Source organism: Schizosaccharomyces cryophilus (assembly GCF_000004155.1).
Source record: "Schizosaccharomyces cryophilus OY26 unplaced genomic scaffold supercont4.4, whole genome shotgun sequence".
NCBI classification, from domain to species: domain Eukaryota; kingdom Fungi; phylum Ascomycota; class Schizosaccharomycetes; order Schizosaccharomycetales; family Schizosaccharomycetaceae; genus Schizosaccharomyces; species Schizosaccharomyces cryophilus.
Genome location: NW_013185627.1, coordinates 1,027,529 through 1,054,296, shown reverse-complemented (window position 1 = coordinate 1,054,296; position 26,768 = coordinate 1,027,529). Strand labels below are relative to the sequence as shown.

The 26,768-nt window shown below is 37.9% G+C and overlaps 13 protein-coding genes across 13 annotated transcripts; 5 read left to right on the top strand and 8 right to left on the bottom strand.

Annotated features, from left to right (window-relative positions):
* The first annotated feature begins 101 nt into the window (after positions 1-101).
* Positions 102-1,231, top strand: SPOG_02680 (ER protein translocation subcomplex subunit Sec72). Its single transcript, XM_013168621.1, has one exon. The coding sequence runs from the start codon at positions 272-274 to the stop codon at positions 848-850; it is 579 nt and encodes a 192-aa protein (XP_013024075.1). The 5' UTR covers positions 102-271; the 3' UTR covers positions 851-1,231.
* A 136-nt stretch (positions 1,232-1,367) lies between these two features.
* Positions 1,368-2,651, bottom strand: SPOG_02679 (DNA-directed RNA polymerase I complex subunit Rpa49; the record flags this gene model as incomplete). Its single annotated transcript, XM_013168620.1, has 2 exons — positions 1,368-1,514; positions 1,542-2,651. The coding sequence occupies 2 exons, from the start codon at positions 2,649-2,651 to the stop codon at positions 1,368-1,370; spliced, it is 1,257 nt and encodes a 418-aa protein (XP_013024074.1).
* A 583-nt stretch (positions 2,652-3,234) lies between these two features.
* On the bottom strand, positions 3,235-3,783 carry SPOG_02678 (single-stranded DNA binding protein Rim1; the record flags this gene model as incomplete). The annotated part of the gene is made up of 2 exons (XM_013168619.1): positions 3,235-3,335; positions 3,429-3,783. 2 exons carry the CDS (start codon positions 3,781-3,783, stop codon positions 3,235-3,237), a joined length of 456 nt encoding a protein of 151 aa, XP_013024073.1.
* Positions 3,784-4,095: 312 nt separating this feature from the next.
* SPOG_02677 (xylose and arabinose reductase) lies at positions 4,096-5,382 on the bottom strand. Its single transcript, XM_013168618.1, has one exon. The coding sequence runs from the start codon at positions 5,080-5,082 to the stop codon at positions 4,255-4,257; it is 828 nt and encodes a 275-aa protein (XP_013024072.1). The 5' UTR covers positions 5,083-5,382; the 3' UTR covers positions 4,096-4,254.
* Positions 5,383-5,404: 22 nt separating this feature from the next.
* Positions 5,405-9,002, bottom strand: SPOG_02676 (karyopherin Kap104). The gene is made up of 2 exons (XM_013168617.1): positions 8,868-9,002; positions 5,405-8,776 (listed from the first exon to the last, which is right to left on the bottom strand). The coding sequence occupies exons 1-2, from the start codon at positions 8,973-8,975 to the stop codon at positions 6,137-6,139; spliced, it is 2,748 nt and encodes a 915-aa protein (XP_013024071.1). The 5' UTR covers positions 8,976-9,002; the 3' UTR covers positions 5,405-6,136.
* Positions 9,003-9,751: 749 nt separating this feature from the next.
* On the top strand, positions 9,752-14,207 carry SPOG_02675 (alpha-glucoside transporter Sut1). Its single transcript, XM_013168616.1, has 6 exons — positions 9,752-9,821; positions 9,975-10,478; positions 10,532-10,556; positions 10,616-10,636; positions 10,691-10,996; positions 11,044-14,207. The coding sequence occupies exons 2-6, from the start codon at positions 10,344-10,346 to the stop codon at positions 12,261-12,263; spliced, it is 1,707 nt and encodes a 568-aa protein (XP_013024070.1). The 5' UTR covers positions 9,752-9,821; positions 9,975-10,343; the 3' UTR covers positions 12,264-14,207.
* SPOG_02674 (major facilitator superfamily transporter) lies at positions 12,792-14,453 on the bottom strand. The gene has a single exon (XM_013168615.1). It carries the CDS (start codon positions 14,206-14,208, stop codon positions 12,796-12,798), a length of 1,413 nt encoding a protein of 470 aa, XP_013024069.1. The 5' UTR covers positions 14,209-14,453; the 3' UTR covers positions 12,792-12,795.
* A 640-nt stretch (positions 14,454-15,093) lies between these two features.
* SPOG_02673 (uncharacterized protein) lies at positions 15,094-15,652 on the bottom strand (the record flags this gene model as incomplete). Its single annotated transcript, XM_013168614.1, has 1 exon — positions 15,094-15,652. The coding sequence occupies exon 1, from the start codon at positions 15,274-15,276 to the stop codon at positions 15,094-15,096; it is 183 nt and encodes a 60-aa protein (XP_013024068.1). The 5' UTR covers positions 15,277-15,652.
* SPOG_02672 (5-aminolevulinate synthase) lies at positions 15,163-17,544 on the top strand. The gene is made up of 2 exons (XM_013168613.1): positions 15,163-15,302; positions 15,367-17,544. Exon 2 carries the CDS (start codon positions 15,684-15,686, stop codon positions 17,358-17,360), a length of 1,677 nt encoding a protein of 558 aa, XP_013024067.1. The 5' UTR covers positions 15,163-15,302; positions 15,367-15,683; the 3' UTR covers positions 17,361-17,544.
* Positions 17,313-18,440, bottom strand: SPOG_02671 (uncharacterized protein). Its single transcript, XM_013168612.1, has 3 exons — positions 18,299-18,440; positions 18,049-18,212; positions 17,313-18,000 (listed from the first exon to the last, which is right to left on the bottom strand). The coding sequence occupies exons 1-3, from the start codon at positions 18,324-18,326 to the stop codon at positions 17,932-17,934; spliced, it is 261 nt and encodes an 86-aa protein (XP_013024066.1). The 5' UTR covers positions 18,327-18,440; the 3' UTR covers positions 17,313-17,931.
* Positions 18,441-19,062: 622 nt separating this feature from the next.
* SPOG_02670 (GARP complex subunit Vps54) lies at positions 19,063-22,126 on the top strand. Its single transcript, XM_013168611.1, has one exon. The coding sequence runs from the start codon at positions 19,105-19,107 to the stop codon at positions 21,943-21,945; it is 2,841 nt and encodes a 946-aa protein (XP_013024065.1). The 5' UTR covers positions 19,063-19,104; the 3' UTR covers positions 21,946-22,126.
* A 102-nt stretch (positions 22,127-22,228) lies between these two features.
* SPOG_02669 (exopolyphosphatase) lies at positions 22,229-24,265 on the top strand. Its single transcript, XM_013168610.1, has 2 exons — positions 22,229-22,524; positions 22,568-24,265. The coding sequence occupies exons 1-2, from the start codon at positions 22,395-22,397 to the stop codon at positions 23,578-23,580; spliced, it is 1,143 nt and encodes a 380-aa protein (XP_013024064.1). The 5' UTR covers positions 22,229-22,394; the 3' UTR covers positions 23,581-24,265.
* On the bottom strand, positions 22,550-25,869 carry SPOG_02668 (queuine tRNA-ribosyltransferase). The gene is made up of 7 exons (XM_013168609.1): positions 25,652-25,869; positions 24,763-25,590; positions 24,411-24,707; positions 24,218-24,367; positions 24,094-24,180; positions 23,974-24,049; positions 22,550-23,930 (listed from the first exon to the last, which is right to left on the bottom strand). The coding sequence occupies exons 1-7, from the start codon at positions 25,819-25,821 to the stop codon at positions 23,619-23,621; spliced, it is 1,920 nt and encodes a 639-aa protein (XP_013024063.1). The 5' UTR covers positions 25,822-25,869; the 3' UTR covers positions 22,550-23,618.
* Between the last annotated feature and the right edge of the window lie 899 nt (positions 25,870-26,768).

The following is a 26,768-nucleotide window of genomic DNA, read 5'->3' as shown; positions in this document are numbered from 1 at the left end:
TCCAGAACAGCAACCACCTCTTTACAATTATAATTGTTGTAACAATACCGCATGTCCTTTTGGGTCGTTATTTAAGAAACCATACTTTAGCGTATGCCCAAGCCTGATTTACTGCGATGCGTAATACCAAGACCTGAAAGCTGTGCATGCAAAAGCGACGATGCTCACTGTATCCAGAGCCTATAATTGTAGGGTCCTGGAAAAAGAAGAAAGAAAACATACACTGGTTCGTCCATACTAACATAGAGTTACTTTTCAGATCGTGTTCAGAATGGCTCCAAGGACCGAACAATTGGAAGCACCGCAAGTGAAGTTGGAGAATTTGACGGAAGAAGAGCAGTTCATTCAGGAGAAATTAAACAGTTATGCAAGATCCATCTCTACTTTCAAATACCCGTTTGCAATTCCGCCACCATTCCCCCCAGCAAAACCAAATTTGGCTCTCTCTACTCAAGTGAATAAAATGAAGCAGACAGCCAATGAAGCCTTCAAGCGGAAAAGGTTTGAGGAAGCTAAAAAGTTATACACTCTTGCTTTACAATTAGCACTCAATCGTTGCTCTTGGGAACCTGCAGTGCTGACTCGTGAAGAAGTAAGCACTATGCTCTGTAACCGTGCAGCAACTGAACTATCGCTCTCACAGTTTCCTGAGGCATTGGCGGATGCAAATGCTTCCTTGAAGATCCGTAATAATTACGGAAAATGCTATTATCGGAAAGCAAAGGCTTTAGAGGCGATGCATCGAATGGACGAAGCAAAGCAAGTTGTTCGAGATGGGTTGGTTTTAGCTGAACCTATTACTAGAAATGAGCTCGTTTCTTTATGGGCTACTTATACTAAAGAAAATTAATGTCCTTTCCTTTGCATCCTGTAACCCCATTTCTTTCCTTTCCTTCCCTTCCCTTTCTTATGGTTCTCTTATTATTCTTCCAATGATGGTTTACTAATACTACCCTTATAGTTAGATCTCTTATCCTCTTTCTTTTCAATAAAAGGTCGATGGTGTACATTCTATTCAATCATCAGTTATCTCGTACATGAAAAAATATCATCAAAACTATATCCTCCTTTTTGACCACATGAATTTGCTTAAAATTGATTTTATTGAAAATTATATAAAAACAATAATTTGAAAATTTCCTTCCTGCTTTCCAATCCATATGTATATATTTATATTACTTTTTTACCCATTAAGACCATATATATAAACCAATCTTTCATTTCATCACCCGTAGCAAAGCAATGCAACGCATCGAAGCTAAACCCGTACGATGGATAACCTTTTGACAATAATTCACTTTCGATGTAAACAATTTATATGCGGCGAGCTTGTTTCAAGATACAGAATCCCAAAGCCCATCATTGGATTAGTTTCTAGCACGACCACGACGGGGTCTAGGGAATTCAAGGGGTATCTTCAAAACTGCCCTCTTGTGATTCTTCGCTTCTGTCTTGTTCAGACCAAGAGCCATACGTTGAGTTTCTGAGTAAGCCATAATTCGGCATCCCACAGTCTTAAAAAGTTCATTTGCTTTCATTACCTTAATGTTCAAGTCATTAGCTAAAGTGAGAATGTCCGTTGAGTAATTGTCAACGATAAGGTATAAGACAATGAGATAGCACATTATACGATCAACCTGACGCATAGAAACTTGCACCGCACCAGTTCCGGTTGTTTGTGTGAAACGCTTGAAAAGGCCATCAATTAAAATCTCCGGAGGGTCAGCAAGCTTTCTACGCAAAGTGTCGCGATCCGTGACAGAGCGACGAGAAAACAAAAATGCTTGCAATAGTGAAATATAGTAGAGAATTTTAGCACGCTTGTGATCAACTTCCTCAATCGACAATAATCGAGAGAAGCGCTCATTGACAAAGACAGAATGACGGTATGGCAACATTTTGGACCATCCCTTGTCCTCGGCAGAATCCAAGAATGGCTTGATATAAATAGCAGACATTTCTTCTTTTGGAATTATGTCATCCAATTTGTAAGCTTCTTCAACAGTTTCTGCATCCATGTGAACAGGAGGAATGGGTCGATCTTGTGCTTGATAGGCATTAAGCTCTTCTTGGGTAGGTAAAGCTTCAGTGGCCTTTTGAACATTACTAACAAGTTGGTCCTTAACATCGCCTAACGCCTCAGCCTTGACACGATTAGCAGATTCCTCCATAATCGCCTTTTGGTTCTTCTTAGTACCAAAGGCTAAACCAAGGTTGGCGCGTTGTTCCATCACTGTGCCACTAACAGCACCACGTTGCTTTTTCATATGCTCATCCTTTTCTTTCAAAGCTAAAATTTTTCGCTCAAAGGTATTAAGGTAGCGGGTAGGAACCAACTTTTTTACACGACCATGCTTGTCAGCAATGGCCAAGCAGTAATTGGACTCAACGTTGCTAGTAGGCTTGCTTTTGGCTTCAAATTGGACACGCTCGGTTCTTCCAATAAGCGAGACATCGTTTGTTTTCTTTCCGTCTGCGTGAATGGGCTGAAATCGAGTTCCTTCGGGAGGGTAAGAACCGGATATTGTCGTAACAAACGGGGGCAAGGAAGATTCCTTCAAAGAGAGAACCTGAAGGCTCTTCTTGGACTCCTTATGGGAGTCTCCAGATTTACGTTTTTTACCCTTCAACTCGCCTCCTGAAACCGCCATGTTGATAGCTCTCGTAAAAATCCAATTTGCTAATTTCGCCTAGAGCAGAATACAGTCACGAATAAGTAACAAGGTAACGAAACCATTTTGCGACAGAGGGGAAGTGCGATCCACAAAAATGCAGCGAAATAACGATATTTACGTTAAACGGGTTTAAAGAAAACCAGCAAATGTAAACAGTACGAAGGAAAAGGAACAGAGTCAAAAAGTCTTTTAGAAGCACCGGATGCATCGTTTGTTGTATAAAATAAACGATGTTTATGCGGTTCTTATGTGAATAAATACACAACTTTTTGTGTAAACAATCCAACAAGGAATTTCATAAAGAAAAATTCGCTGCCAATATTTCTTCAAATAACTATGAGCAACGAAAACTAGAAGAACAAGGTCTTAGAAAGTGAAGACAGTAATAGCAGAATTTAATTATACTAGAAACGATGAAGGAAAGTAGGAATAAGCATACAGGTAAAGACACAAGAGTGAACTTGAGAGTGTAGTACTCAAAGAACATCAAAGCGAACAAGGAATGAGTTAGAATCGCTGTACACACTCAATTAGTTAGCTAAATATAGCCAAAACCGCTCTAAAAGCTGTTGGGGAGGGGTCCAGTTTCAAACGCAGTGTCTTTTTCAGCAGGCTCTTCTTCGGCAAGGGAGCGAGCTCGCTTTAGTATATGAACATTGACTATGGTTTGTTAGCAAAAAGGTATTCTGAGTATGGGAAATTAAGCATATTAGCAATCTATCCTCAGAGGGAAATGAGCAAGGAATGACTTACGATGTTGGAGACTCAACGATAACGGAGTGGGGTTGGAGGAATCGCCGGAAGGAGCCTTTCGATAAACAGTATTGGCTTCTACAAAGATATGGTTTCCCTTTTTGAGGATAGCTTCCATACGATCAAATTCGCGGTCATCAAAAAAGAATACCGTGCGGAATGTAGCAGGCACATCCTTTCCATTATTGGAAGCAACTGTGTATTTCATGTAGGGATTACCTCGTTGCGATTGCAAACGTTCAGCATCACGGACTAAATTCCCTGTGAAGGTTAAACGTTGGACATCACGAAGACGAGCAGGAGAAAAAGAGAATGAGCGTTTAAAGCAATATTGACGAAAAGAAGGAGTAATCATAGTACAAATAAGTACAATTTATGCAAGATTTTCAAGGATTTCGAGGATTTCTCTGGCGCTGTGTAGTGTATGTAAGCAAGGTAGCGTGAATGGTACTATGAACTAAGACGAGAGTCAACGAATGTAGCTAGTAAAGAAGATGCAAGATTATTTTATACACGATGCATATTACTTTGAAAAGAGCACATTTATTTAGGTAGAACGGACGAAACTTAGACGTGTTGTATTGCAAAAGCAACAGGATTGATGTTTCTTCATAGATTTGTAGAATTACATACCATTAAAGGATCCATGAATTCCCATTTTACTACATTATTTTTTTTTTTTTTTTTTTTTTTTTTTCTTTCACATTTGCTAAATCATAAATCAATATCATTAAAGCATCTCAGCATCACAAATCTATAAAGTTGTTTGTTTTCAAGCTTCTTTACCTTCTCCCCTCAAGGAAAACGAACCAAGAGAGAAATCAACTTAGAGAGAAGAAACACATGGGTTCCAATCGGAATGATAGTCTTCATCCAAATTATACAAGGTATCCATCTCATCCTTGGAAAGTTCAAAATCAAACACTTCACCATTACCCTTGATGCGAGAAGGAGTAGAGCTCTTGGGAAGAACAATATAACCACGTTGGAGTAAAAAGCGGATCATGATTTGTGCCTCTGTCTTGTTATATTTGTTGGCAATGCCAATCAATTGCTTATTGCCAAACTTTTCACCATGGGCCAAAGGAGCATAGGCAGCCAAAGCAATTCCCTTTGCTTGGCAGTATTCAACCACCTTGCTTTGAGAGCAGAAGGGATGGAGCTCAATTTGGTTGACGCAGGGAACAATCTTAGGATGATGGTCCAACAACTGCTGAATGTGATGAGGTCCAAAGTTGGATACACCAATAGCACGAATTTTTCCTGTTTCAACAGCTTCTTCCAAAGCTTTCCAAGAGCCGAGGCGGTCTCCATAAGGAGAATGAAGCAAAAACAAGTCAATGTATCCTAAACCACAAGCCTTCACGCTGCTGTCAATGCTTTTGAGTGTCGCGCTATAACCAGCCAAGTTGTTTAGCTTGCTGGTAAACCAGATGTCTTCACGTTTCGTGCCAGTGTCCTTCATGAATTGAAGGATGGCTCTACCACAATCTCCTTCATTAAAGTACATTTGCGCAGAGTCGATATGACGGTAACCACATTGTAAAGCTGCATACACGGAGTCAAAGCATTTGCTACGGTTGATCATATATGAGCCATAAGCGAATTGAGGGCACTTGAGGCCGTTGTTCAGCTTCAAAAAGGGTCCTAACATTGCCGATATAATGTTTCTTGTTCTAAAAAAGAAAATGTACCAGTTTCTTTTAATTCAAAAAATTTCGTTCTTTTACTATGATCAAGTCAAGTTCGAATGTTTCAAAAGATCTATTTTAACTTCTTCCTTGACAGTGGTTACTGATAGATTACAGCGGTCATCCTCTATATATATATCTGGTCAAATTCGTTAACAAGTTGACATGGAAAATTAGCGATAAAGATGATAATGAAATCTGGCTGTTACGTAGGAGTCTCTCGGAAGAAATGATGTTTTTTCTTTCTCGTTAATCAAATTTTCATGGAATTTCGATGATATGTAATTAGCGGTTCAAATCATACTATTTTATTTTATTACGGTAACAAAAATCGTATTATGGTGAAAGGAATTATGTATGGGGCTGTTCAGCATAAGAGAAAATAACGAAGTTTCTCATGGTAGAATGAGTTTGGCTTATGAAAGTATTGACATGTTTTGGTTGAAAAACCTTGAATAAATACACGCCTTGTTGTATGTTACACCTCGTACGACTTTCACGAAAATCCACATAGCATAAAGACGCTTGAAGAATTAAATCTACAAATCGAATTGCTGTTTTTCTTTGTAATTTAATCTTTTCCAGGTGTTAAGTTATTCATCATACTACAGCTTTTATGTTTCACAACTCGTGACAAAGCTAGGCATGTATAGTATTAGTAGCCATAAGCAGCACTAGAAATTGAAAGCAAGTGTAAGCACAAGCTTTACTTACATTCAATTTATTTTTCTTCTTAATTGTTGAATACCTTTATCCTTCGAGACAAAAAAAAAAAAAGGTTTTTTATTTTTATTCTCTACCTATCAACCTATAGAAAATAAGAATAAGAAGAGGTTTCTTTTCAGGGTATCCATCCATATTACCATAGCGGGTCCTCTTTTTTTTCACATAGAACAAATTGATTATGTAAAGATTCAATATACCGTATTCCTATCATTAAAAAAAAATGAATTATTATTTTCCCAAACGTTTACGTGTGTATTCGACCATCCATCGGTGTATATGCATGCCTTTTTCTTAAACCCCGTAACGTAGTTGAATTTGTGCCAACATCTCCGGTGAAGCTTGCCATGCTGCCTTTCCATTAAACATTTCAATGGATCCTTGCAAAATCTTTTGGAACATGTCTTGCAACTCCATCGAAGGTTTTTCGTACTCTGCGACACATACAACAAACATAGGGAGAAGATATGATAAGGACTGAGGATTGCATGCCAGGATATTGCAAAATCCTCTGAAAGCAGAGTCCTTTTCTTCATTTTCACCGATGGTCTTGATAATTTCAAACCATGGTTGGTAAAAAAATTCCAAATGAGGAGCAACTAACTCTGGATTAAACATACCAAGTCTGCCTGTGGTGATGGCAACGTTTTCCAGTACTGTACTGTTCGCTTTGCCAGACTGCATAATGTAAATAAGACGCTCCAGCAAAGGTTTCACCCATGGTTGCATATCTTTACCCAACTGTAATGCCATTTCTCCAGCGGACCAGATGGCATTGTTGGAGGCACTGACATGCAACAAAGGCATCTGCATTTGTGGTAACATGTCTAATAACAACGCATCACAATAAGGACGAACTTGGTCAAAGCAAAACATACACATATCACCCAGTAGAGCATAGGCCGATTGACGGACTTCGGCAACTTCGTCTTTGGCGCATACACCAATGATTTGTCCCATCGGGGGATCTGCCTGAGCGATTAAGGGGGCTATTTGACTTCCGAGTGCTTGAATAATACCACTGATTAAATCTAAAGTGGTAACTAAAAAGTCCCGATCTGGAACATCAATCGTAGGATCGCCCTGAGAAGCGTCAATCAGGTACAAGGTGTTGCGGAGCATCCGAAAAGTACGAGCATATGTTTCTGCTGCAAAGGGAGCAAATCCATCTTTAAGGGACACAGCAACCGATGAAAGGCATTCTAGCAAAGGGAAAATATTTGGGTCATCGTCAACAAGTGTAGACCACTTATGAAGCAAAGGCGGCATCAAAAGTTCAACATAACGCTTTTCATTAAGTGCAGGACCAACGTAATCGGCAAGCGTTTGAACAGCATCATACAAGATGAGCAAATTTTTTCTTTGATACTTTTGGAAGGCAAAAGCAAAGTTAGTTAAAATAGGTTCTAAGAAGGGCACCAGAGCAGGGCCGGCTTGCTCTTCCAAGATCGCAAAGGCAGAGCAACCGGCTTCTTGAACCTTTTTATTGTTATCAACCACCATTCTCAGCAACTTTTCAATAAGAGGAATGAAATACTTTTGACGATCCACTTCGGAATCCAAGCAAGTTGCCCAACTTGAATAACGGCCAAGGGTCCAGCATGTAATTGTGCGAACTAGCGGCTTATTACTTTCCAACAGGGAAAGTAAATATGGATAAAGTTCGGGCAGGTATTGTATCATTCCATCCATGCAGCCTTCTGCAATAGCACCCAATGCTAATACGCCAGCCTCTTGAACTTTCCAGTCAGTGCTCATCAAACTTTCCTTCAAATGAGGGAGAATAACATCAAGTAGCTTCTGCTTCCAAAAAGAAGATAAAGCATCGAGGGCAGCAGCTGAGCATTTCCTCAAATTCCAGTCCATGAAAGCATCAGCATCTTCATCCTCATCGTCAAATTCATCCTCATCATCTTCGTCTTCCTCATCAAGTTCATCAAACTCATCATTTGCGGCTCCTTGGCGGCCAATAGGACCCTCCGTATCCATGGTTACCCGAGACTTACCCTTGGCATGTTGAGGACGAATGTCTTCAAGTCGATCTTCAACATTGTAATCATCGGCATCATTTCCTAGAAGCAAAAGATCCATATCAGAGTAAACCATGCCACGAAGAAGCATTGGGATAATCTTGTCGAGATAGGGACCCAAAGAAGAACAGAGGTCAGGTTGTTCAGAGATGGCTAACCAAAATTCGCATGCTTCCAAAGCGACAGTCTGGTCCATATCTTGAGTTGAGTAGAGCATATATTCTACAATGCTACCCAATGAGGGAGCAATCTTATCGGGACGTACATCAAGCAAATAGACAAGGGCCTGACAAACATTCTTTCGAACATTCGGGGAAGGATCAGTAGCTAAGCTGTAACAAGTTTCCAGAAACGTATCGATGTGAGCGTACAAAGACTGACTTTGGATTAAAAGAAACTGGTTAAGGCAAAACAAAGCATCTGTACGGATTTTGGGGTTTCCATCACGCGCCAATTCAATGAAGCGAGGAATCATAAAATCCAAAGGACGCGTTCCATCAAAGTCTCTATCTAATTCTCGGGCCGAATCTTCGCAAATTTTTGTAAGTGCGCTGAAAGCACCTTCTTGAGTAGTACTAGATGTTGAGCCAGAAAGCATATCCATCAATTGTGGTAGAACTTCTGGCCATGCACTAACCCCCCATCGACTAATCAGCGTAGTTATAACGTTGCCAGAAATACCGCGAATTAAAGGCTGAGGATCACATAAACCGCGTACAACCGTCGATTTCGTATAATTTAGGCTTTGCAATCCGTGTGCAAGTTCAATGTTTGAAACACGCAAGTTATTTTTTAAAAGTAAACCAGCAGCAGAACGAATTGGTACGCTTAGTTCAGCACCGTTGATCAATATACAGGCGAGATAATTATTTACATCAGGAATGTCCTTTGTTTTTTCAAGTAACTATTCAAACATGTTAGAGTATGTTAAAAAAGAAAATGAAACTTCTTTAAAAGCAAGTCTACAGAGCTTTTTATGATATCCAATAACATACACTTAAAGCAGCTGCTCGAGTTTGAGAATCTTCAGAAAGTGAATTTTTTATCACTTCTGAAAGTTCTAACAGGACCTGTTCCTGGAGAACCCAAGGATTGTCCCCCATCTTTTCTTGTCGAGCGTTCTAGTTGTTGGTAGAAGTTTGCTTTGGAGGGTGGAGGAGAAAACCAATTGTGGACTCGTAAACACATACTTACAGAAGAGTTTTCTTCAAATATTTGTACTGATTTATAAAAAAATATAATGAAAGACTAGCGATTCCAAAGGATGCTCGACCTACAGGTTTTTGAAAAATTTACTAGTTAAAGACAACAAGCTTCTATAAACAAAGAAAAAAAGGAAAGAAAAGCAATGAACGAAAGCATGAATTAAAAAAGAAAAGGAGGTCCAAAAACCCACTACAGACTGAGTAAAATGTGTCTTTGTATTTAAATATCCTTCATGCCCGTTTCTGTGCAGACCAATTTTTTCTACGTCTCTATTGAACAAGGGAGCCATTTCCTTTCTTTTCTACTGAAAAGAAAAACAAATAGATAAGCAACTTAATTAACACTCGAACGAGTATTTCCTCAACCTAGAAAACTCGATTGCTTGTTTACTAGAGGAAGAGTCAGAAGGAAATATTCTTTCACCATACTACCATTGCTATGTTCACTTACACCTATAGAGGATGAAATCAAACTAAAAAATAACTAAAACAAGGGAACTAACGCAAGGCTACTGCGTGTTTTCTGATTTGTTTACATTACAAATCTAGTGCGTTAGATATTGCTTGGTGTCGTAAAAAACGATACCGTAATGCAAAAGACGCCGCTGCTAATATCCTTCCGGATCTGTATGTCTGTACGTCAGTGTTACAGAAACAAACTGGGGAGAACATAAGCCAACTAGAAACCAATTTCTTCGTATAAAATCCAAGGAGTATAGAATCCTTTATTTTTCGTAGTTTAAGGTGAGTAAATTGCTATTTCATTAGATAAAGAACGACATTTTTTTTTTCCGCTGTTCAATTGGGTTTCTTTTCATTGAATCTCATAAACATAATGTTTACAGAGCCAATTTGGTTGCTGATTGCGAATGAAATATTAACAATTGCTATGTCTAGAGAATTGAATACTCATTTTCATTCGTTTTACTTGGAAGCTGAAACCTTGGATTATATTCACATCGACTGTGTTGGTTTTTTTCTTTCGGCATTGTTCAATTTTCTATATGGTATTCGTATAAACGATTTTCTGATTACTTTTATACAATACCATAAAAGTACACGATTGGGTAGCAATAAAAAGAAAGATAACATCAGAAGTATAAACAAAGGATTGCTTTCTTGCAGGACCATCTTGGGTCTCTTTCTCTTATTAGAACCTGCCTTTTGCAAATATTGCTCCACCTGCTATTGTTGAATCTTTCTTGTGCCTTGTTTATTTAAACTGTCATCACATAAGGTTCCCTTCTTTTCCTGTCTTTGCCCACAATGTCTAGCGAGCTTTATCCAGAGCGCTCTCATCTGTTGAGAAACAATGATGATTCAAATAATGTGGACTTAGAAAATCCATACAAGGATCCTATTCCCCTCAGATCCATATGGTATTTAATTGCTTTAACAGTGGTATGTATCAATTGATGTTTTCGACTATGGAAACTATGCTAACTTATTTCAAGTCTCTTTTGGGAGTCCAGCTAACCTGTAAGTTATCGAACATTTCGCAATGTTGTCTTGATAATACTAACATGCTATAATAATAGGGTCTGTTGAACTTGGTTATGGTAAGTGAGGCTTTTCTTTTATTTCTTTTATAAACTCTAATTTATTTACATCAGGGTCTCCATATCTATTTTCTCTCGGTCTTCGCAAAGAATATACATCCATTATTTGGATTGCTGGTCCATTGACGGGGATCATTATTCAACCAATATCTGGGATACTTTCGGATCGCTTTCAGTCGAAACTTGGAAGAAGAAGACCTTTTATGCTAGGAGCTAGCTTATTGGGTACTTTTAGTTTATTCTTGATGGGGTGGGCCCCAGATTTGAGTGAGCTACTATTCAAGGGTACAACTGCAAACCGTGTAACCATTGTGTTAGCAACCTTGAGTATTTACCTTTTAGACATTGCTGTGAATATTGGTATGTTTTTTTATTATTAGTTGGATATTTCTCTAATGTATTTTCAGTCATGGCAAGTGCTCGTTCCCTAATTGTCGATTCTGTTCGTTCAGATCAACAACATGATGCAAACTCTTGGGCAGGAAGAATGATTGGTATTGGCAATGTTTGCGGATACTTGTTGGGATTTCTTCCGTTATACCGGATATTTGCTTTCTTAAATATTACCCAGCTTCAAGCATTTTGCACAATGGCCTCAATTTTTCTTGTAATGACAGTTGGCATTACGTCTTTAATTGTTAAAGAAAGATCATTTCCTGTTTCTGGAAGTGATCAGTCAGTTTTGTCCGAGATTCTGGAATTTTTTGGAACAATGAGACAAACCATATCAAGCCTTCCTGACTCTTTGCGAAAAATATGCTACGTACAGTTTTTTGCTTACTTTGGATGGTTTCCATTTTTATTCTATATAACAACTTATGTTGGTACTCTGTTTCTGAGACACGCACCTAAAGGCCATGAGGAGGACTGGGACATGGCAACACGTCAAGGATCATTTGCATTGCTCTTGTTTGCAATTGTTTCTTTGGCTTCAAATACAGCCTTACCTCTTCTTCTTGAACATGAGGGTGATGATGATGATGATGATGATGATGACGATGACGAGACTGCAACTGAAGAAAGCTCAAGGGCCTATGAAAGGCATTTACGACCTGCTGAATATATACCACGATCTTCAGCTGAACCTAGTGAAAGGTCTTCTCTAAGATCCGAGCCTACAGAAGCTCCTTCTCCTGCTCCTTCTGCATCTACATCCCGTTTGCAGAGAATGATGCCTTCAAATCATTCTATTATTAGCACATTTTCAACAAAAGTACAAATTAAAGGTCTTACTTTACCGAATTTATGGCTTTTTTCTCATGTGTTATTTGGCATCTGTATGCTAAGTACTTTTTTTCTGGGAACATCTTGGGAGGCACAAGTGATGGTAGCAATTTGTGGGTTATCTTGGGCTTGTACTCTTTGGATTCCATATTCACTTTTTTCTTCCGAAGTTGCTAAGCTGGGTTTACGTGAGAGCAGCGGAAAAATGATTGGTGTGCATAATGTGTTTATTTCAGCTCCTCAAGTTTTGAGTACCATTATCGCTACGATAGTATTTATTCATTCAGAAGGAAGCCATCGTGACATAAACGATAACAGTGTCGCTTGGGTGTTGAGAATTGGAGGGTTGGCAGCGTTTGTAGCTGCCTTTCTGTGTCGTAAACTGTTGTCGTTTGACTTTTAAAACAAAATAAAAAAAAGATTATTCGAATTTTGTTTCTAATAATAATTTGCTTGGCCTCTCTACTCGTGCTGTTTGCAAAATAGTTGAATAGAAATGGGGTACGTGTTTGTTTACATCCAAGATATGATAACACTAAGCGATTGACGCTATAAATTGTTCTTTCTTATGTTCGTTGGAACAAGTTTTTGAACGAAATCATCTAAATTTATTTATACTTTTTACTTAATTATGACACTTGGCTACAGACATAAAAAGGTACATCATTTATATAAGGTATATAAAATGATATTGTTACTTTGGAGTACAAAAGATATGAAAGGCCATAATCGCTAAAAGCATTATAGGAAAGCGGCTATTACCCAAAAAAAAAAGAAATGGAAAAAGAATTAACATATCTTAAAGGTCGATAAGCGCCTTTAGAAAGATAATTTTTATTTTATTAATGGTCGCATTCATCTACATTGAATATCAAAACAAAAATTAAGCTAATTCGTTAACATTGTAAATATATTATATAAACAAAAAAAAAGAATTAACCAGTCTTAACCTTAGCGGTTTTCCAAATACAAAGCATAAAGATGGTTGCCAACACATGTAATGCGAGTAAAGTTATCAGGAATCCAAGAGAAGTAACCGTACGGATTGCACCACCGAAAACAGGGCCGGTGGTGTCTGCAATAGCTATGCTTATTTGAATCACAACGCTTGCTAGCAAATGATGAGCTGGATGAAGCTGCTTTGTAAGAAGAGATACGAGAGGTGAAAAAGCAATGGAAGTTCCAAAAAAGACAAAACAAAATAAAGTGAAATAAAGCTGTAGATACTCTTTTTGAAGTCTGTTGACTATGAGATGAACAGCGACTGTCATAACCGAAATTAAAATACCTATCAATGTAATTGTTCGATCTTCGATCCACCGAGAAAGAAAAGAGAATAAAAGGAGAAACGGGATATCAATTAGGCATGCAAGTGCAAGGAAATTTCCCGATTGAAAAGGAGAATACTTGTATAGGTAGGCAGTATAGATTGGGATGGAAGCCTGATATGCCTCCATTGTAAAGAAGCAAGAGAAAGCAATATAACCAGCAACAAAAATCCTTAAAAGAGAGATAAAATCTGGACGGGGATGCGTTGTTCGGGCTTCAGAATTGGAATCGTCGTTTTGGTTTCTGGCAGGGATAGGAGGAATGGTACTATCAACATCATTATAAAATAAAGAAGAAATGACAAATAAAACAAACCAAAAGATAGCGAGCAACCAATTTCCGGAAGTATATTGATTCCATACGGCATTGTGAGAATTTGAAGAAGTTTTAGCCATCAGACCGCCAAGAAAAGGACCAATTGCAATCCCAGCAGTTAGCATTATTGTGTTGAGAGTACTCATAAAAGTTCTGTACTTGGCACCTACGAGGATTCTGTCGGACATGAACTTTTTATGGTACAGATACATGACACATGCAACCCCTAGAATGATTCGACTGACTAGTATGAGGGCAATGCTTTTGGCTTTAAAAGCAAGCGAATAAAGGATATGGCCAACGAGCGCAGTGACACATGAGCAGACGTAGGGACGTTTATAAAAAGTAAAGCCATTAGCAGATTTAGGATTCGACACCAGTAACATAGGGTATAAAGAGAAGAGCGCCGTAATCATAGGAAGACCAATAATGAGACCAGAAAGAACTTCGCTTCCTCCAAGGACTTTGACATAGCTATTCGAGGTTGGAATGACAATAGAAAATGAAATCGAGAGTACCAAATTATTCAATAGGATGAGGGCAGCACTCATGAATGGGGGTTTTCTATCAATAGAATCAGTGTCATCTAATGTATCATCTTTTTCTTGAATGGATTCATGGACTTGATACTTTGCCGATTTGTCTGGGACGTCTGTATCTTTGCCAATTTGGCTCAAGATTTCTTCTTCCAATCTTAATTCCATTTGGTCTATGTGGATTGTTTACGCTTTAAATATTTTCCTTATATGTTATATTTTTTTAAAAAAAAATAATAAAATTAATTAAACCCTTATTTTCCACCGTTGATCTATTTTGTCTTGGAATGTATGCAATTACAGTCTTTCTTATAATGTAAATAGAGGCCTTTTTTTTTTTACATCTGAAAGTGTCAAGGATTTTGGTTTGCAAGCTTTTCTGAGCAGGGTAACAACGTACAAGTGTATTTCTTTGGTTTATGTTTTGGCGTCGCATAAACTTATATAATGAGTCAGTATCTTTTATCATTGTCATCATGATTTAATTTTATATGACAGTTGCAATTAATGTCTACAAATGAGTCAACGATAAACAAAAATGGGTACATCTTTCTACTACATAAGAAGTTTACAATGACTATTCTACTTGGGTTACTTGATATTGTTAGGAATGCAGTTTCTGTTTATAAACATGATTGAATGAGAAAAGTGTAAGAGGTCGAAGCATCCATATGAAAAAAAGAAAAGGGTTATAAAACTTGTTTTTTAGTTATTTTACCTTTTTATCTTTTTTGTACTTTCTATAAGCATTCTCTACTCGGTATAAAGCAAGAAAGGTTCTATTTGTCGTGTTTTTTAACATGGATACAAAATCAAATTTCATTTTTTCACTAGTCATTAAAACAAATTAACAAACTCTTTGAATTCTTTTATAAAAATCAACAAAGTCGTTGAGATTCGATTTTCTATAAAACATGAAAACATAAATTGCGAAATCGATACCAGTAATCTATAGAAGGTTGGATTCATCAACATAAAACCAATTTCCCTTTTCTTTTCTTTCTTTCTTTTTTTCCTTTTCTTTTCCTTTTTCTTTTCCTACTTGGTTTATTTTTATAAAAGTTTCATTTCAATCTCATTCAATTTCCTCATGTTTACCTTTTCTTTCTTTCTTTGTTTTCTTCTAGTGTTGGGTCTCGCTCTATTGTACGGTCGCTCATTTGTCGCTTGTTCGCCAGTGATTCCCGCAAGAATCGGGCAAAGTATTACTAAGGCGGTTTCGACTACCATGCCCATTTAACCTTCACCACCACCCACAAAAGGTATAAATCGGAATATTCTCGTATTTACGAACGAAATCGAGTTGTTCTAACGAAAACTTTTTAGGGTTATTAAAACAAGATCGAGTTTCAATTTCTGGATCCTCTTTTTTGATTGCTTCTCGAAAACGAGTTTAAAACAAGCGTGTTGAAGACGACCTTGACCAATACCAAAGGTTAGACTATTCCAAAAAAAAAACAACACACACACACACAATCTTTTTCTTTTTGTCGTCGCAGTACTTTCGAAAACTGCTCGGATTGGAATATTATCCTTTTATATTATTAAAAAAAAAACGAAGGAATTTTTTTTCTTTTTTCCTTTTTTTTTCTCATTGACTTTTATTTTTCTGTTGGTTTTATAGGATTATTAAAAAGAAAACCATGGAACACGTTGTAAAAGCTGCTACCAAGCGTTGCCCTTTTGTCAGCAAGACAGACGCTACAACCCTCCGTAGAATGATGGGTACTGGTCTGGTTCGCGCTGGATCTCATTGCCCCGTTATAGGAGGCGCGCTTCCTACAGGTGACAAGGTTCCTTTCCGAGGTCATCGTGGATTTAAGTCTCAATCCAAACATATGGCCAAGGAGCCTTCTCTGGAAGAGATCCATTTAAAAGCTGGTGTGACCGACCGAAGCTCTGGTATGTGTCGTCATGCGCAAGCAGTCAAAGAAGCCTCTGGCAAACCTAACGAGGTTGCTTCCATCAAACAAGAAACACTACCAAGTGCAGCCCGAAATGCTTCTGGAATCTCTCCAATGGGTGCTACAAAATTTGACTACGAAACCTTTTATCAAGAAGAGCTTCGAAAGAAAAAGCGTGATAAATCGTATCGTTATTTCAACAACATTAATCGTCTAGCTCAGGAATATCCTTTGGCCCATTTGGCAGAGCCAAATACCCGTGTTCAGGTTTGGTGCAGCAATGATTATCTCAACATGGGCGGCCATAAGAAGGTTAGCGACGCCATGCATCGTTGCATAGACACGTATGGGGGTGGAGCTGGTGGTACTCGTAATATTGCTGGGCACAATCAGCATGCTATACGTTTAGAACAGACACTTGCCGACTTGCATCAAAAACCTGCCGCTCTCGTTTTTGGTAGTTGCTATGTTGCAAATGATGCTACTCTCTCCACTCTTGGTAAGAAATTGCCAAATTGTGTTTTCCTAAGTGATGAAATGAATCACGCCTCCATGATCAATGGTATTCGTAATTCTCGCTGTGAAAAAATGATTTTTAAACATAATGATCTTGTTGATCTGGAAGCCAAATTGGCTTCCATTCCTCTGAACCGTCCAAAGGTAATTGCTTTTGAATCCATCTACAGCATGAGTGGAAATGTCGCTCCTATTTCCGAAATTTGCGATCTTGCCAAGAAATATGGTGCTATTACCTTTTTAGATGAGGTTCACGCTGTAGGTATGTATGGACCTCGTGGCGGCGGTGTTGCTGAAGAAACTCCTGGTTTGCTAGACAAAATTGACATTATAACGGGTACTTTGGCCAAGTCTTATGGTGCCGTCGGTGGTTACATTGCTGGCTCTTCTCCCTTTGTCGACATGATCCGTTCTCTAGCTCCTGGTTTTATCTTTACTACTTCCTTACCTCCTCATGTTATGGTTGGTGCTCAAACAGCTATTGAGCATTTAAAAACCTCAAACGTCGAGCGCGAACAACAGCGTTCTGCTGTTCGACGAGTGAAACAATCCTTGTCTGAAATCGGAATTCCCGTTCTTTCTAACGATACTCATATCGTCCCTGCTATGGTTGGTGATGCTCAATTAGCCAAGCTTGCTAGTGATGCCTTATTGCAAAATCATCATATATATGTGCAGAGTATTAATTTCCCTACAGTATCTGCTGGGACTGAACGTCTTCGAATTACTCCTACACCAGCTCACAACACCGAAAAGTACGTCCAAAGCCTGACTGGGGCTATGGACCAAGTATGGCGTAGATATAACATTAGCCGCCTGGATGGATGGGCTAATCGTGGCATAGATGTAGGACGTTTCTGCAAATTCCCTGTCCTTCCATTTACTGCTTCTGGTATCTAAAAATTTGTTATTTTATTTTAAAATAGCCTTTCATAATACTGCCAGATAAGTACGCTGTGAATAAAAAAGTGTTGCTTTATTCTTTCTATACACAATTATGACTGAAAGTAAAAGTAAGCAAATAGAGTAGTAGTAATCGTAGTATTAAATCAAAGAGAAGGGAACCGTATATATTAATTTCTCCTAAGGCAATTCATTTCGTAGATAGGTAATTAGAAAAGTTTGTATTAAAAGAGTAGGAAGTTTGAAAAAAAAATTCATATAATAATGAATCATAGTGCATATACATGTATCCATAAACTTTGTCGGCTTAGTCGTAACATGCTATACGAATTCACCTTCTTTTTTTTTTCTCTTTTTATTTCTCTCTCTCTCTCCCTCACGTAACCGAGAAAGAATTAAAATATTACGAATGACACTGAATCAAACGAAAAGGAAAGCAAGCCTAAAATCTAAAGGGGCCATGCAATTGTAGAAATTGAATCAAACTATCTTTCCACCATTTTCGGAAGTTTGTTTATACATATATAGAAACAAGGGAAGGAAAAGAAAGAAAACAGCCTGAAGGATTCTACGAAAGCTGAACGCGATTCTGGTACCGAGCAACCAATACTTGCGACCCGCAAAACAAAAAGAAAACCTGGTAGTAAAGTTAGGCACTTGCTCAGGAAATAGCAACACTACTTACTGTGTATATGGCGACGGCGCCAATGCAAGTTTTAGCGACTTGAGATCCTGTTAAGCCACTACCAGCCAAATCATGCATCAAAGCTTCAGCTTCATGAGCGAATAAATAGGAAAGCACAGAGAGAAATATGATTCCAATCAACGATAAGCCCGTGCAACCTTGGGCTATACGGATTTGTTAACAACTGAGCAATTACAGAGAGCGGTCGAAACCAAAACGAATGGCTGAAATCGCCACAAAATGCACGTACCTAAACCAGCGCTCACCAGAGGTTTCATAATGAATCCCTGCAGTTCAAAAAATTAAAGAAAGAAAAAGACAAGAAACAAGAGCAGAGTAAGAAGCAACTTGACGAAAGTCGGCCAAAGCGAATAGGATGGCATGCGTTGTTCACTAGCCAGTTTAACAAAATATTGAAACCATTGTTAAAAGGTATAGGACAGAGTTGAAGTATCGTCTGTACTCACTATGCAGCTAGAACATTGCATCGGAAGGTATCCTTATTTACTATTCATAAGCCTTTCATTCACGGTAAGAAACGTTTAAAGTAGTATAGCAATCTCGAAGGAATTGTTGGATACAACCGTATTCCTCTGCTAGGCTTTAGGAGAGCTTTTACAAGCCTTGAAGTAAAAATAGAAAAAAAAAGAAAAGAAAGTATTATAAAATAAAAAGTGAAACGTGTGCTTGGAGGGTGCTCTGCCCAACGCGATCACATTGTTTTTCTCTTTGTTTACGTCGAGATTTTATCAGATCTTATATGCAAATATAACTATAAAGAGAGATCATTGATCTGTAGAATATTGTAAACAAATCAAAACAAAATCGTTTGGATGGCTTATTATAGGACATGAGTGCCTTTTCACCTTTTGATTTTGTGCATGCGACATGCACCAAAGCTATTATCCTTCCTAGATCGTTTGTTTCATGTTTGGCGTTTTACGCAGATGAACGAACCACACTATACGTTGGGCTTACACTGAGCAACCAGAATATTTAGACAATTGCATTCCACTTACTAGAAATTGGCGAATTACTGCCTTCTACAAGGCCTTGATGGACGAACAATCAATTGCTCCATCCCCTTCTTTAACCTATCCTTCTACAGAGGCTTCCTTTCAAGTCCCTTTGTCACCATTTGCTGATCCAACAGCATCGGCATTATCGTTTAAATCTCTTCTAGAGGACCCTATAAATCCTTCTTTTCCATCCTATACACCTACTAGAACGGAAATCACTCCTGTCTCTCTTTCTCCCATCCCGATTGTTCCGGTTCACGATTTCCAGGCTTATTTGCATCAGATCTCTCATGAATACACTCGTTACTCCAAGCAGAAGCAAACTAGCTTTCATCGCTATGTAGGGCGTCATGCTAAGCGCATCAATTATAACTCTGGTTCTAGTGTGCATGAGTCACTTGCGCATCGCAATTCCGTGTCTACGACTCGAGGAGGTCTCGTAAGTGAGTCTTCATATCCATCATCAAACTCAGAGACCATTACATTTGATCGTGAGGAGCTTCCGCCTCCTACTCCTAGCGTGGTTGATAATTTCCCTCTATCTACCATCCCATCCATATATTTCCAGGATGATTTCAACCTCGATGACCCCCAGACTTTTGACATTGCGAGTGAACATGTCGACATTACTCAGGCAGGAGATGCTCAACATGGCAGTAGAAAACTTTTGTTGAATAACTCCATGTTGCAAGAGAAAATCTCTTGGTATCTGGATATTGTAGAACTTCATTTGTTGCAAGAGATTGAGAATGCTAGTGATAGTTTTCCCATTATTATGGAAAATTTAAAAAATCTAAAAAAGGATGGAAAGATTTGTTTACAAAATACTCATGGCTTTTTAGAGAATCTCAATCAAATAACAAAAGCCCGTGAAGAACAACGAGAAGCTATTTCCATGCAGGAACGCTCTTGTTCACAGCTTCATCAATTAATCCAGTCACTGTCGTTTTTGGAATCGCTTTTTGATTTGAGCAATCAAACTCACCAATCCGCCCGTGACGGTCACTTCTTAAATGCGATAGACGGGATCCATTCCATCACTGCCCAGTTAGAGTTAAAGTCTAAGCAAGAAAGAATTGATTTCCATTCTCTACCTCCTATTGTTGAACTTTTAGAAGACCAACGCTCACTTTATAATACCATATCTCAAACTGTAATCCAGAAATTTCCCGAAATCCTTATTCAGGACATACGCGATTTTTCATCCCAGAGATCTCCGTTGGAGTTATTGACTATTTATTTGAAGAAAAATAAAAAGCTACGGGTCAACACTGAGCCTTTACCTCTCGTTACGGACTTTTCTCCAGATTTTATGAAAAAATTAGAACGTTTCATTGATTGTCTTCTCCTTACAGATGGTCTGCAGTCTGGATTAACTATATACAAAACATCTGTGTTTAAGGAATTAGAGTCGTTGATAACACAAACTTCTGCTGAAGTGAAATCTCTTAATGGAAAGGTCAGTCGTCAAAGTATCAGTACTACTAACCTCTCCACGATAAAAAATCCTTCTTTTCAATCCTTACCGGCTGCATCCAATGAAAGTCCGTCTATTTCAGAATTCTATAACATGCTCGCAAAAATCTATTTCGTGTCTTTGGAATTTTTACGCCGACTGGGACAACAGCTTAAACTTCTAATTGATATTTTGTCCAGAAAAGATGAAGAACAGTATCATTATTCTATTGTTTTGAACGATTTAATGACAGCTAGCTCCGAATTAATTTTACAAAAAGTAACCAACATAAATAGCGCACAGTTCGCTGCTTTAGACAACTATTCTTCTCAGGATTGTTTAAAATTGTTTACGTTGCATTCCCTGTTTTATAATGAACTTGAAAATTTATGTGGCATCACACAAAACGATTTCATGTCCATTGTTATGCATGAACTACAGAAATGGTTTCGAAATCATCAAATAAAGAATATTCAACTGCTTGCTTTAGATTATGAAAAGGAACATTGGGAGGCTATTTCAGTCAGCCAGAAAGTACAGAGATTGGCATCTCATATCGACCAATGCGCAACAAAAGTTCCAGATGATTGGATCTTTTTTCAAGAACCGAGTGCAGATGACATGAAACGTTCAGAAGAGGAAGGAGAGTCAGCATTGTCGGAACACTGTCTTCTTCAAAATCAATCAATTCATATGGTCAATGCCTCTGTACGTTTACTTGAGACTATGAACCAATATGGACAGTTAGTATATCATTTCCCAAGACTCTCTCATTATTTGTACTATGGCATGATAGACCTTTTGCGAACTTTAAATTCCCGAGTATATCAGTTAATTCTTGGAGCTGGAACTGTACGGTCATCAGGACTCAGTAGAGTTTTAGGTAAACATATTGCGTTAGCTTCACAAACGGTTACTTTATTTCAAGCACTATCAACTTCAATGGTCAAGTTTCTATCAAAATATTCTGGGATTAGACAAACTCAAGAATTGCTCAGTCTCGAGAACGATTTTGATTTACATCATGACCAGATAACTGAGAAGTTTATTGCTCTCATGAAAGAAAGATCAAACTTTTGCTGTGGTCAAATTATCATAGTTACATGGGATAATGAAGAGCCTCATGATTATATGAAGGATCTCATTAAGAACTTGGTCAAACTCTATAAAGTTTTACACCGTTACTCTGAGCCAGATTGCATTCGTGTTATTCCAAATGTCATAAAGATGTTTGAAGACAGATTGCAATTGGAACTCACAGACCTCGCTCAGGATCCTGCAAAATGGAACGGTATAAAGAAAGACTTGTCTTACTTTTATGATTCAATATCTAGCAAATGTGGTTATGTTGGAAGTCCGGAAGTACTCGAAAAGTTTGAGCGTGCCATAGGGCAAAATACCTCTGACAATGTGACCGCATGAAGACAGAAGATCAAGTAAAAACTAGAATTCTAAAATAAGGGGGAAGTCGTTCAATTGGCTTGAAATTTTATCAATTTTTGTTCGTTTTGATGTTTTATGGTATGCTATAATTACTCACTAATACGTTTCCTTAGAATCAAAGGGACTGTAAAGACCATAATGAAAATGTTTAGATTTAGTATAATATGATAGTGTTAATAATGATTTCTATACAGTCCTTACAAACCCTGCTATGCTTTTTATTTTATTGATAATATGAGAATTCAAGGGCATAAGCAATGCACTATATTCCTATGAGAATGTTATAAATGACTAAATAGTTATTCTCGATGTAAAAGTAACATAAAAAATTACATTCAACGATAGTATAGTGAAGGAGAATATCAGATGCCTCTTCCCTGTCGTCTACCCTATTTATTTGCTATCTGCAACTTTTTCATACGAAGGCCATGTCATTTCCTTCAAAACTGGCCAAATTGTTAGAAAGTAACTATAAACAATATTTCCAAATTGTTTCTGAAACTTCAGCTAATCTGCAAACGAAAAATTTGACTTTTGTTAGTGGTAATGAGTCCGCAGGTATGTAACATAATGATCTACCAGTCGTTAACATATATATTAGACTTGGATAGCTGTGCTACTTCTATAGTTTACGCCTATTTCTTGCAACATAAGCTTCGTGAAAGGTGCGTTGTCCCTTTTTTTAATATTCCTAAAAATGAGCTTCGTCTTCGCCCAGAGTTGTTATGTCTTCTTGACATGCTAAAATTACACACAGATAATTTAATATTTCTTAATGAAGTTGCGACAGTACCCGAAAGGTTCTACTCGTCTCCTATTCATTTGGTTGATCACAATGCCCTAGACCGTAAAGAAGTAGCTAAATTCAAAGGAAGCGTGGAGGGTGTAATTGATCACCACAAAGACGAAGGTAATTATTTACATGCCAACCCTAGAATTATCAAAGAATGCGGAAGTTGTTCAACTCTTGTGAGTCAATATTTCATGGATTTACTGAAGTCTCTTCATGAATCAACGGAAAGTCAAAAGGAAGCAGAAGATATAGCCGTTTTAGCGCTTGGTCCTTTACTTATCGATACTGGAAATCTCAAAAATGAAAAGACTACAGATACTGATGTTGAGGTAGCAGAACAGTTATTCCAGTTCGTTCCATCTGGATGGGATCGTGATGAGTTTTTCAATACTTTAAAAGACAGAAAAGGAAGCTTTAAAGGATTTTCTTTTATGGATCTTTTACATCGAGATTTAAAACAATACGCTCCAGGAAATGTGTCTATATCCTATCCCAGCATAGGAAAAGGAATTGATTGGATTGTCGAGAAGCGGAATAATTGGCAACAAGAATTGAAGGAATTTGCCGAAGAGAAGCAAACAGATCTTGTAATTATTGGACTTTCCCTAAGCAAAAAGGAAGAATTTCGTCGTCAAATGATATTATATAGAAGAACTAAGCAGGGAGGATCATTTGCTGAAAAATTTTTGGAGAAACATCAAAAAGACTTAGGTTTAGAACTCTTAGCAAACATTGAAGGGAACACTATAGTTGTATTTAACCAAAGGAACTCCGCTGCTAGCCGTAAAAAGGTGGTACCTATGATCATGGATTGTATTTAAATTTCTTTTTGGTACTTTATCTAAATCTTTTCTATAAATTAATCTAAATCGCTGTCTTCTGATTCATTTTTCGTATCCTTAAATCCCATAATTGACTTTTTCCCTTGAGGAATATTCTCCTTTATCTTTTCTATTGCAGCCCATTTTAACAACCAAAACTCCAACACGGGTGTATCAAAATCGTCATTATTCCCTAAATCAGCGAATCCAACCAGTTTACTAACGAGACTTGCGTCAACGTAACAAAGTACTACCGGTAGCACTTTTAAGCCCAATTTTAAAGCAAGAAATGGAGCATTTGCTGCTTCGATACGTATAAACTTAGTTTCCCAATGACTTTTGGATATTTTCTAAACATATTAGTCATTTTTCCTGGTTAACTTTATTCTTTACCTCAAGGTGCGAATCCATTATTTTGCAGCGTCTAAAATCAGGATGAAAGAAATGGATGACTACACGCTTTGAAGAGCTATAAAAGAAGGTTAGAATAAACTAATATAGAATCTGACGTACGTTGTTAAATCCATTACTTCTCTTTCACTTTCAACTGTCAAATATTGCATATGACCTTTTTCCTTGGCAGCGGAAACTCTTTCAAATCTATCGAATATTAGCTTGATTTAGCGTAATTACATACTCTTCTTTCAATGATTGCATTCGGTTTTCTCGATAAGCACTATCGTCGATTTCGTCAAGCTCAGCAAGCAAATCTTCCTCCAATTCAGATCCACTTTTATTTTCACTTTGAGCTGCGTAGGTATCAGCAAAATTACCAACGGTAGTATCTCTGCCAAAACATAAGTTAGAATTGAAAAGGCAAAAGACATTACCTCTCAGGTAATTCAGGCTCTTGAAATTCTTGAGCATTTTCCTTTTTCTGAATCATATGGGAGGTCTTGTCATCATCTGTCTCGGTTTTTAGTTGAACCCAGTTGGGTTTATTTTCGATAGGCTGAACATCGGTCAAATCCATTTGATAACCTCGCTTTCGTGGTCCTAAACCAGTAGTTCGAGGAAAGTTAGGAGCGTAAATTCTTTCAAATCGTTCAGTATCTTCAAGAAAGCTTCCAGCTGCTATAGAATCTCTTATTCCACAAAAGAAGTTGTGGAAAACATGTATGTTGTGTCTAAAGTGAAAGTTAGTAGTGATTTTATGAGGTGGTTTATGATAAAAAAACATACTGTTGCACCATAATCCAACCAACAAGCTCTCGCGTCTGAAGTAAATGATGAACATAAGCCCGGCTATATGACTGACATATATTGCAATTACACCCAGGTTGTAGAGAGGAAAGATCCGTAGCAAAACGGTTATGCCACATATCCCAAGCCAGCTCTAACTTTCTATTCTGTAGGTCCTCTACAGGAGGAGGGAAAGAAAATGTGAAAACTATACCAGCATCGGAAGCTTGATTTACTAAATCAGCCATTACGATATCAGCGCCTTGATGAATACTTTGTAAGATTGCCAAAGGAGTTAACAAAGGACGAAGAAACAATTTTGGATAAATGGATAGTTCAGAAGGTATGGATTGTAAATTCCCATAGCAGGCTAATCCTGAAATATTTTGCTGGTAATCATTTTCTCGAAAACGTTCTATTAAAGGATTCAAAAAAGGAGCTTCAACGTTCGGAATGGGAAAGAAAACCTTCACTTTCTCTGTAAGCTGCTTGTTTTGCAAAACGGTCAGTAATTCATCGGTCCAGGTAACTGACCGCTCTATCATTTTAGGTTTTCTCTTTACACCAGGAGCATTTGAGGGATTATCATTCAGAGGAATTGCTATTTCAGGGCGAAGCTTGGTAATCGCCTTTACATAGACTTCGTTTGTCAGTTTTCTCAATCCACTTGAGGTAAGGACTTGAATATGATGAGGGCCAGCAGACACAGAAGGAAGCGGACTGCTTCTTCTAGGAGCTATTAAGATAGATTGAGAAGGAGTTCCTGCTACCCACTTGTCAATCTCACCGTCCGCGTTTAAAATAGGGGACTTTTCTAATAAATCTAATCTGATCACTCACAGTAAAATTAGCACTATAGGTTTATTATTAAAATTAAGAAAAAACTTACGAATCTTCTAGCCCAAAGTAGACAACCGGAACCTCATTGTGATTTATGTTGTCAGGTGTTAAATGAGGAATTGTTCCCTTAGAAGTAGGGAAGATAAAACAGGGAGTCTGAAGGACTTTATTTTTTAAAGAAACAGATGATATCCTAGCACTGGAAGGATATGCTGCCATTGAAAACGTTTGGTATTTGCTATGTTGAAGGATTTCGCTGGATTCGTATGTTGGTGCAGGACGTTTTAAAAATCACTGTATTTCGGTAATAAACAAACAAAACCCGACTGAAATCAAATAATGAGAAGTTGTTTCAATTGAGAAAACATAAATTAACTATTAAATAAATTACAACAGGAAGTTGAAAACGAAATTCTACGTGGAATGAACTACTAGCAAAATAGTAAAAGTCCTCTATAACAGTTCTACCAGGATCATGAGAACAGGACTTAGCAATAATGTACAAAAAGTGTTAGTAGCGAATGATTTTTCTTCGCCGGAAATCTTTATCATCGGAAGCAATGTCAAACATTGCTCGACGTTTTTGCTCCTTCTTTTCTTTTTTTTTTTCTTCATTTCTTCCATTTGTTTTCTCGTGTATCTTTTGTTTTTACGCTCCTCCAAAAGACTTTTTCCTTGTGTACTTGACATAGCAGCATCCACATCAAAGAACTGCTCCATGTGTTTGTAGGCCTTGTATTCCTCACTTTTTATCTCGGGGGTCGCCCACTCGGGCATGTATTTACCCGAAAGACGATTAAATTGTACTCTAGCAGCATACTTGCTTGATGATTCGTCTTCTGAGTCATTTTCTTCTAGAGGATTTTCCCAGCTGGTGGTATTGGTACGACGGTCCCAAAAGTAGTATGCTTGAGCGTTTGTATCCCAAATCGCTGCCACTTGTTGATCGTTCGACCAAGCTATCGAGGGCTGAGGCGTACATGCCTCTGTACTGGAAGTAGCAGGAAGACCAGAATCATTGACAACAGATTCTTTATATTCTTCAGGAATTGGTTCGTCTGGGAGAGGAGGTTGACTTTCGGATTTTGTTTGTGATCGATGTTGATATTCTTCAGGAACTGGTTCGTCTGGAAGAGGAGGTTGACTTTCGGATTTTGTTTGTGATC

What these genes read in the sequence shown, in the direction of transcription:
- SPOG_02676 (XM_013168617.1), bottom strand. Translation starts at nt 8,975, where the DNA reads ATGGGGGACAATCCTTGGGTTCTCCAGGAACAGGTCCTGTTAGAACTT. An exon ending in CTCGAGCAGCTGCTTTAAGT is followed by an intron (nt 8,777 to 8,867) that starts GTATGTTATTGG and finishes ATGTTTGAATAG; the next exon opens with TTACTTGAAAAAACAAAGGA.
- SPOG_02670 (XM_013168611.1), top strand. Translation starts at nt 19,105, where the DNA reads ATGGACGAACAATCAATTGCTCCATCCCCTTCTTTAACCTATCCTTCT.
- SPOG_02677 (XM_013168618.1), bottom strand. Translation starts at nt 5,082, where the DNA reads ATGTTAGGACCCTTTTTGAAGCTGAACAACGGCCTCAAGTGCCCTCAA.
- SPOG_02675 (XM_013168616.1), top strand. Translation starts at nt 10,344, where the DNA reads ATGTCTAGCGAGCTTTATCCAGAGCGCTCTCATCTGTTGAGAAACAAT. An exon ending in ATTTAATTGCTTTAACAGTG is followed by an intron (nt 10,479 to 10,531) that starts GTATGTATCAAT and finishes ACTTATTTCAAG; the next exon opens with TCTCTTTTGGGAGTCCAGCT. An exon ending in AGACATTGCTGTGAATATTG is followed by an intron (nt 10,997 to 11,043) that starts GTATGTTTTTTT and finishes ATGTATTTTCAG; the next exon opens with TCATGGCAAGTGCTCGTTCC.
- SPOG_02668 (XM_013168609.1), bottom strand. Translation starts at nt 25,821, where the DNA reads ATGGCAGCATATCCTTCCAGTGCTAGGATATCATCTGTTTCTTTAAAA. An exon ending in ATGCAATCATTGAAAGAAGA is followed by an intron (nt 24,181 to 24,217) that starts GTATGTAATTAC and finishes AATATTCGATAG; the next exon opens with ATTTGAAAGAGTTTCCGCTG. An exon ending in TAATGGATTCGCACCTTGAG is followed by an intron (nt 23,931 to 23,973) that starts GTAAAGAATAAA and finishes TAATATGTTTAG; the next exon opens with AAAATATCCAAAAGTCATTG.
- SPOG_02674 (XM_013168615.1), bottom strand. Translation starts at nt 14,208, where the DNA reads ATGGAATTAAGATTGGAAGAAGAAATCTTGAGCCAAATTGGCAAAGAT.
- SPOG_02680 (XM_013168621.1), top strand. Translation starts at nt 272, where the DNA reads ATGGCTCCAAGGACCGAACAATTGGAAGCACCGCAAGTGAAGTTGGAG.
- SPOG_02672 (XM_013168613.1), top strand. Translation starts at nt 15,684, where the DNA reads ATGGAACACGTTGTAAAAGCTGCTACCAAGCGTTGCCCTTTTGTCAGC.
- SPOG_02669 (XM_013168610.1), top strand. Translation starts at nt 22,395, where the DNA reads ATGTCATTTCCTTCAAAACTGGCCAAATTGTTAGAAAGTAACTATAAA. An exon ending in TAGTGGTAATGAGTCCGCAG is followed by an intron (nt 22,525 to 22,567) that starts GTATGTAACATA and finishes CATATATATTAG; the next exon opens with ACTTGGATAGCTGTGCTACT.
- SPOG_02671 (XM_013168612.1), bottom strand. Translation starts at nt 18,326, where the DNA reads ATGAAACCTCTGGTGAGCGCTGGTTTAG. An exon ending in TCTGGTGAGCGCTGGTTTAG is followed by an intron (nt 18,213 to 18,298) that starts GTACGTGCATTT and finishes AAATCCGTATAG; the next exon opens with CCCAAGGTTGCACGGGCTTA. An exon ending in GCGCCGTCGCCATATACACA is followed by an intron (nt 18,001 to 18,048) that starts GTAAGTAGTGTT and finishes CTTTACTACCAG; the next exon opens with GTTTTCTTTTTGTTTTGCGG.